The sequence below is a fragment of the Frieseomelitta varia genome, unplaced genomic scaffold, assembly GCF_011392965.1.
Source record: "Frieseomelitta varia isolate USP_RPSP 00005682 unplaced genomic scaffold, Fvar_1.2 scaffold_580, whole genome shotgun sequence".
In the NCBI taxonomy this organism is placed as follows: domain Eukaryota; kingdom Metazoa; phylum Arthropoda; class Insecta; order Hymenoptera; family Apidae; genus Frieseomelitta; species Frieseomelitta varia.
The window spans coordinates 331,583-340,505 of record NW_025110346.1 but is presented as its reverse complement, the minus strand read 5'-3'; the positions used below and the strand labels follow the sequence as shown (position 1 = coordinate 340,505).

The 8,923-nt window shown below is 33.2% G+C and overlaps 1 protein-coding gene across 11 annotated transcripts in view; it reads right to left on the bottom strand.

Annotated features, from left to right (window-relative positions):
* The window catches only part of LOC122534208 (glutamate-gated chloride channel alpha), a 111,877-nt gene that overhangs the window by 12,067 nt on the left and 90,887 nt on the right, over window positions 1-8,923 (bottom strand). For 10 of the 11 annotated variants that reach the window (XM_043664600.1, XM_043664601.1, XM_043664602.1 and 7 more), the window contains 2 exons: window positions 6,722-6,874; window positions 5,197-5,411 (listed from right to left, as the gene is read on the bottom strand). The exons of the other annotated variant lie outside the window; for it this stretch is intronic. In XM_043664600.1, coding sequence (XP_043520535.1) covers window positions 5,197-5,411; window positions 6,722-6,874 — 368 coding nt within the window. The remainder of the gene's footprint in view (window positions 1-5,196; window positions 5,412-6,721; window positions 6,875-8,923) is intronic. 11 annotated transcript variants of the gene reach the window in all.

Here is an 8,923-nt window from a genome sequence, read left to right as displayed (position 1 = left end):
AAAAAAAAAAAAGAAAAAAAGAACCGTATCGCTGTTCGCAGGTTTGTAGAAGATTGTAGAGAACAAAGATTAGAAGATAGAAGATTATATAGAGAACAAGAGGGGGGGGGGGGAGGGTGGGCAAAGAAGTGTGAAGAAAATTGTTGGAGACATGCAAATACTGCAGCCTCGGTCGAACCTGACGAGAGTACCAAAATTCTCAATCAAAAATCAAACACGAGCCATTTCACTAAATTTCCTTCGAGTTCTGACTTGTCATCCCTTCTCTCTGCCAGAGCATATACAATTCTTCGAACAAGACAAATGCAAATTGCAAGTATATACATCCGTCTGCTCGTGAATTGATTTTCGATGGAAATTCGTACTTTTCACCAATTCGTGTGTATTGCGAAAATCATTGGAAAGGAAGTAAGGCGTAAAAGTCCTTCTTCTTTCCTTCTTTTGTTTTTTTTTGTTTTTTTTTGAGAGAGAGAGAGAAGGGGGTGAGGGTGGAAGAAAGAGACAATCGAAAGAAACTATATATGTAGACATAGGCAGCGATCATTGTAGAGAGTAACAAACCATACGTGTCTGTGCAATATTCACGCCAACGAGATCACAACTGTGCGAGATCAACGCGATGCGAACGCGATAAAAAGAAAAAAAGAAAGAGAGAGAGAGAGAGAGAGAGAGAGAGAAAAAACAAAAGAATGATTTACCTTGGCGATTACTCGATAGAACGCGAATATAAATATAAATATATATATATATATATAATATAAAGATAAATATATAAATATATATGTCATATATAATATAAATATAAATATAAAAATATATATATAATATAAATATAAATATATAAATATATATAACATATATAATATATGTATAATATAAATATAAATATAAAAATACATATTATATATAATATATGTATAATATAAATATAAATATAAAAATATATATTATATATGTATAATATAAATATAAATATAAATATAAAAATATATACAATATATATATAAATATAAAAATATATATAATATATAATATATATATATATCGTTCGAAGCACGAGAAGAATCGAAAATGTAATAGAAAAAAAAAAAAGAGATCGTGCCCCGACGTGTTTTTATTGCGTTCACATCGGATCACTCTTTCGTTTCTTGAGTTTTACCTTTGGATTCCTCTCTTCTCAGGTTCTCACGTATTCGTACGCACCTCGCGTGCTTTCCCGCGACTAAAAAAAAAAACGCGACGTTCTTCCTTTCGACAGTTAAGGATCTCCCGATTTTCCACGATTTTCCAGGGACGGGTGTTGGAGAAACGCACGTTGGAAAAGATCTCCAACAGAAAGAGAGAGGTGAACAAGTCTTTTGCAAAAAACAAATTGGCTATACGAATTATTTCATAGAATTGCAACGTGAATTCGACCTGGTTTCACGCGCGTATTACGGAGATAGATAATTGTAGCACAAGACTGCGCTATAGTTTCAAAAAATTTATTTTGGTTTTCCATCTTTTAAATATTCTTTGAGATCTTCTGCTCCAAAGAGACTGCAAGCTTTTTCACTTTAACGATTTTCTGCATATATATTTATTAATGTTTGAAGGATGTTCGCCATTTTCTTTTTTCTTTTCACGGAAAAACAACGAGAAAGTTGTACATTATCATATTAAAGCCGCTCTTCGGTCTTCTACCGTCTGACATGTGTCTGGTTATACTACTTCGCTGACAGGAAAATGTATGAAAACATTCTAATTCGATATGTATCCATTAAAGTTGGAACGAATCTAGATCCACGCTGAGGATACATTTATACTGATTAAGACATTTTTATATTTTTCTTCTCAGCCGAGTAGAATAATCAGTCACGTGTCAGCCAGTGGAACATCTTTATATGTTCTTTAATTTTAACTATATTATAAATGAAATTTATTTAAAAAAGAACTAGATATTAATAAATACGACAAACATTTAATTTCTAAATATATTTTATATATTTTATATATTTCTAAATATATTTTATATATTTTATATAATTTCTAAATATATCTTATTTCTATATATTTATTTTCTTTTATTTTACAAAAAATAATATATTTATATATATCTAGATCATTCACTTTTGAGATAATTAAAGTTATTAAAATAAATTGATGACAAAAGGTGCAAAGTAAATTTTACTTATTCGTTTTTAAAAAAATTCATTTTCATTACTTTAAAACTATTAATAATATTATTAATTTTTCATCATTACTAAAATATATTTTTATTATAAAACTTTATTTAATTATAAATTACATTAATTTAAATTTATTAAATTATAAATTATATTAATTTAAAATTGAATATATAAAGATTCCATACCCGGTGGTCTACATGACCATCTGTGTCACGTACTGTTTTTATTATTTTCGCTCGAGAAAATAACGAACATCCTCGAATACCATATGAAAAGAACCCGAAAAGTGAAAAGTCGTACGATCTCTCTTTGTCCAAAAATCTCCAAAGATACCTTTTTAATTCGTCTTTGATTCACCGAAGCACGATCTGTTCACGCCTCTCTTCCCCATTCGCCTTGTTGAACGTCGCGTGGAACGTGCCGATCGCGGTCCGATCATCGACGAAGAGGAACAAACTCGGTGTCAATCGAGCAGTCGTCGAATGGAAGATGCACTGTGGTCGACAATTGCGAGTGTGTGTGTAACGTCGTCGTCCGCCATTAAAGGTAAAAAGAAAAAGAAAAGTCTACAACATGGTACACTGGTGATTTCTGGCACCGGAAACGTAAACAAGCAAGAAGGGTCTCGCTTGTTTCGGCGTCGATCGCACGACCAGCTGCCTCTCAATGGAGCTGGAAGCACGGCCGCCACGCTTTTTACGCTCCTTGAGCATCCATCCAGCATGGATGCTCTCTCTCTCGTCCAAGTGTCGTGTCGAGATGGATCTACTACTCTTGCTGGTCACCACAGCCCGCAAGAGTCGATTCTATCTTTCACCTTCGGCAGGTAAGAGATCACTCGGACTCAGAGTCGATCGACGAGACAGATCGAGCTTCATCTCGCGGCTCTCCCGGTATTCGGGCATATTACGTGAAGGGAACGCAACAGCAGAAAAAAAAAAAAAAAAAAAAGGTAGTGATCGCGGGAAGATCGCGAGATTCAGGGGATTAGCGCCGAGTCGATTGGAAATGGAATTACGAAGTAACGAAGAAGCGTGGGTCTATTAACGCTGGAACTACCAAAATGGTCAGAATGGCCAGTTTTCGTTCAGACGTGTAATAACGTGAATATACAGTGTGTATTATATTGTATATATAATATAATGCACACTGTATATTTTATAATACAATGTATTATAATTTATTTTGTAATACATTACAATGTATATATTTATAAAATATATAAAATATATTATATATATTTTATTCCATAATACTATTGTATATATAATATAATACACACTGTATATTTTATAATATAATATATCATAATTTATTTTGTAATATATTACAGTGTATGTATTTGTAAAATATATTATATTATATATATTTTATTTTATAATAAACTGTAAATTTTATAATATAATATATCATAATTTATTTTGTAATATATTACAATGTATGTATTTGTAAAATATATTATATTATATATATTTTATTTTATAATATTATTTTATTATATATATATATAATATAATACACACTGTAAATTTTATAATATAATATATTATAATTTATTTTGTAATATATTACAGTGTATGTATTTATAAAATATATTATATTATATATATATTATTGTATTATATGTATTATAAAATATATATATTATTGTATTATATATACACTGTATATTTTATAATTATACCTAATACATTATAATGTATTTTGTAATATATTACAATGTATATATTTATAAAATATACAAAAATATATTGTATCATGTACATTTCATTTTATATTATACTATTTTATTTTGTATATAATATAATATACACTGTATATTTTGTAATTATACCTAATACATTATAATGTATTTTGTAATATATTACAATGTGTATATTTATAAAATATATAAAAATATATATTGTATTATATGTATTTTATTTTATAATATTATTTCATTATATATATATATAAATAAAATCTTGTGCGTATCCTACATTGCACTACAAAGACCTTTCTCTCTTTCACTTTACTTAAAATTTCTCTGACGGAAAAATTTTATACTTTTTTCGTGTCGGTAGTTCTAGTGTTAAAGAGATGGGAGACAGAGAGACAAATACTCGACCTGGTGGTGAGTTTCTGATTTCGAGTTGAACAGTGGCAACTTAACTAAGAATATCAGAGTCTCTGAGATGTAAACTGCGTCGAATTTCGTCGTAATCGTCTTTTCTTTCCAGGCAGATTTGATCGCGATATTATACATTTCAGGAAAACGTTGTACTTTTAGTTAATATACCACTGATTTCGTCGAGAACTTACCACCGGGAACGTAACACTGTGTGAGAAACGCAAAAAGGAAACGGACACGATCGGATGCGACAAAAACCAGATGCGAAAACCAAGGATAGAGAACATAGAGAACAAGAAGAACGGAGTGGAACCAAACGAGAAATAGAAACAGACACAGACGTAAGACAGAGAAACAAAAGACAGAGGTAGCGAACGACTGAGATAATTATCATAGTTATCATGACCGTGGCTTAAAAAAAAAAAAAAAAAAAAAAAAAAAAAAAAAAAAAGAAAAAAAAAAGAGAAAACGGTGGATGTCGGGGGTAACGCATAGACAGGAAAGAAAATTTAATAGAATTGAAAGAAAGCGCGAATCTCAGAGACTCGGAGGCATGAAGCGACGCTCGGGCGGGGGTGGTTTTCGGTTAAATCGGTAAAGAATAAGAACACAGAAACAGAGAAAGAAAGAGAGAGAGAGAGAGAGAAAGAGACAGACAGACAGATAGATAAAGATAGCCAGAAGAAAATGGAAAAAAACGTGAAAGTGGAGAGAGAAAGAGAGAAAAGAAAATAGGAAAAAAGAAAGAAAGAAAGAACAACAAAAGAAAGTAACGGTGGAGGTACATAGAAGAAAACACGTAGTATGAAACGTAGTAGAACAAGTGTGAAGGAATCGAAATACATATATATATATATGTATATTTATATATATATATATATATATATGTATATTACGCACGTCGCTGAGCAAAAGTACCTGGGTGACGGGATTCTCTCCGGGACGATAGACGACATTGTGCATCGGCCGTTTACGGCCAACGTAATTCACGCAGACGAACTCGAGCAAGCTGGCGTAGATGAAGCACATACACACGCCGTCCCACACGTTCATGGCAGTTAAGTTTGACACGACGGGCAGCGTCGACCGGAAACCGTTCGACGTCGTGAAGAAGTTGAGCATCGTCGTCACACCTGCGAACAATCGTTTCCCCGCTGTTTCTCTCCCGTCACGTTTCCTTTCGTCATTTTTTTTTTTTTTTTTTAACAGTTATACACACAAATAAATAATATACTACAAAACGAAGGATATCGGGCGTTCGTCGTTTCTTTTCTTGCTCTTCAGGTGAATTTTTATAGCTTGAAAGACTGGTACTAAAGTAACTGAGTCTGGTCTGAGTTAGTTATTGTCTTGAACTAGAACTACCGGCGATTGAAACAGTCATATTGTATCAATTTCAATTGATGGAGAAATTGATCTATGAAAAAATGTTCAAAAAAAAAAAAAAAAGAATGAAATAAAGAAAAAAATAATTCTGAAATAATAAATATAATTATTCTAGATTTTAATGTTATTTTAATGTAAAATTCTTCTTTTGCGAATAATATCTCGAAATCATAAAGTTTCAATTATAATTAAATTTATAAATATAATTGAAAGTATATTTTTTATGTTAATTGATAAAATAATTCTAATTGATAAATTTATTAAATTAAACGATATAATAATTGATCATGGTTTTAATTTAATTAATAAAAGGGGAAAATTTTCTTTCATTTAAAATATTAATTATTATTATATTAAATTTATAATAAATTAATTTGATTCATTGAAACATAATGTTAACAAAATTGAAGATACACATGCTTGAATAATTGGTATTCAGAAATTTCTAAAATTAATGATACATTTTGAATAATTATAGTAAATGGTGAAGTAGAAATTCAATTTATTACAAGATTTCTTAATAAAGTTAAAATTGAATGTCCAGAAATTAAGGTTCAAAGTCGAATTATTAATCTAATTAATTAATTCAATAATTACTAGGAGAATTTAATGGAACTGAATGTTGGTATTAATCTAATTAATTCAATAATTACCAGGAGAATTTAATGGAACTAAATGTTTTAAAGAATTAATTGGAAAATTAATAAATAAATAAATAAATAAATAAAAAATCTCAATCATAATGATAATGATATCGATATAAATTTCCATCCAGAGATGTTAAAATGAACAATTTTAAAAACTAAGAAAAATAAAAAATCTTACGAAAAATCATTTAAATCTCTAAAAACAAAAAAAGAAGTACGCTGCTCTACGTCTGCAAAATATGCCAACAAAGACACGTTGATGACAAATTGATCAGTTTGAGAGTGTTTGGTAGTTCTAGCGTCGATAGTTCTATCCGTTCGTTTCATTTGCTTTCTTTTCACTTTCACTGGCAACAGGACTGCAACAAGGTAGAAAGGACGAAAACGATGGTTGAAGAGTTCGAGCTTACCGATCATTACTCGCGCTGGCACCGCGTTCCATTCGAGCCAGAAGGTTATGAAGGAGCTGGTCACCAAAATGATACCCGGGATGAAGACTGTTGTGAAGTAGAAGGCACGATCTCGCGTAAAAATCAGATCCACCTTCAGGCAGCTGTAGTTACCTACACGTGCGTTACATTCCACAATTACGACTCTGGGTCGGGATCGCGCTGACGCGGACAACAGCGAGCAATTTAGATCGATGGAGAGCTAAACAAGCGATTTACTGGTGGATCGTCCTTTCGAACGATAATGATTAATCGATCGACCACAAGCGGATGCGCTTTCTTTCTAGCGTATCAGATTATTCAGGATTATTTATGTTTCCTAGATTCTTTAACCTCGTTGCGAGATTCTCCTCCGGAAAAAATTCTCCAATTGAGAAGCCTCGAGAAATCTCGCGCCGACTTATAATACACAGTATTATAGTATCGAGCAAGTTTCGGGGGGGGGGGGAAAAAAAAAAAAAAAAATTTTGGCTTTCTCGTCGAGCTTCCTTTGCTTACATCGAACATTCGGCAAACGGTATAAAACAGTTTTTCGTTTCGTAAATGCGCGATGCCTCGCAGGGCACCGGGGGATCACTCGTGTGGATCTCTCTCTCTCTCGCGGAGAGGTCAGCTCTCTCTCTGAGACGTGGGAGAAATCAAACGAGAAGAGAGAGAAAAAAAAAAAAGAGAAAAAACAGCGTAGGAAACAAGAGGTTCACTGTCGTGTCGCCAATCTTTCGCAACGAAGCTCCACATTCGCGAAAGCGTTTCAAGCCGAGCTGTATATATATATATATATATATATATATATGTCGTAACGCGTGAAAACGTTCAACAGGATGAAAGTTTTGTGGAAACATCGTACGGGGGTGGGGGGGGGGGGGTGAGTGGAGGAAACATCGTGAGTCGAGGAGCAACATCCAGAGAGTTTCCAAGTGATAATTTCTTTTTCTCTCACACACCTGAATTAACTGAACTGAGGTCATAAAATTGTCTCTCTCGCCACGACCAATCGTCGATTTCATCTCTTGATGAAAAAGAATCAGGAAAATGGTGTGATGTGCGTAGCGAAAAAAAAAAGAAGAAAAAAAAAAAAAAAAGAAAAATAATCGATCGAAGTTCGTCTTGTTGATGGATGGTCGCGTGAGTTGGGGAGAGAGAGAAAAAAAAAGAACGGGGGGTGGGTGGGTGGGTGGGTGGGGGGTTGTAATGAAGCAGAAGCGAAGCATAGGCTAAATGATTCAAACAAACGTATTCGTAATCACGTCCAGCAATTGTAATACTCGTATATTCGGAATCTAACGTGTTGGGTTGAACTCTAATACGAATTACATAACGGTTATACAAAGTAATCTAATCTGTCGTAACGTATCTAAGGCACGCGCGATCATCTGCCAAGCGATTGACAACGAGTTCTCGAACGTTGGTACAAACATTTCACCAACGGATGGTGGAATTGCTTTCTCTTCTTCCTTTTTCCTTTTTTTTTTTTTTTTTCCAATCACTTGGCAATGTCGCAGGCGGTAATAATAATACGATACTCTCGTCCTTTGCACGTGACACACACATATATCCGTCCATGAACATGAACACGGCTCTTCTAGTACAGTGTACGAGCACTTCCTTCAGCTACTCTACCATACGTACCTTGCGGCCGAAACTGGAAATCGGTGATTTCGTGAGACAATCGAGAACGAACGCGTGCAAAGGGTGAAAGTACCGTGACTTGGTTGATGTAACGACTTGGTGTATAGTAACATCGGATCTATTACGTTTGGGACAATGTTTCCCAAATTCCTCTATCGTGGACAGACGTGTCTTTTTTTTTTCCTTTTTCTTTTTTTTACAAATCTGTGTGTGTGCGTGCGTCACAGATCGCGCGGTCAACAAGAAAAGACGAAAAAAAAAAAAAACAATATCAATTCTTCTGAATCCAAGGAAGAGGACGATTTGGGAAGCAACAACTCCGAGTATCTAGGCCTGTCTCTCACGAGTTGGTAAGCTTGGTCCTGTCTCTCTCTCCCTTTCATATAGCTTATCTAAGAAACCTCTCTCACGCGTTCTTCTGTCTCTTGTGAATGTCGTATTTTTATTTTTTTTTTTTTTAATTTCTTAATATTCATTTCTTTCTCTTTTTTTTTTTTTTTTTTAATAAGAAATACCGTTCATATCGAAGGGGAG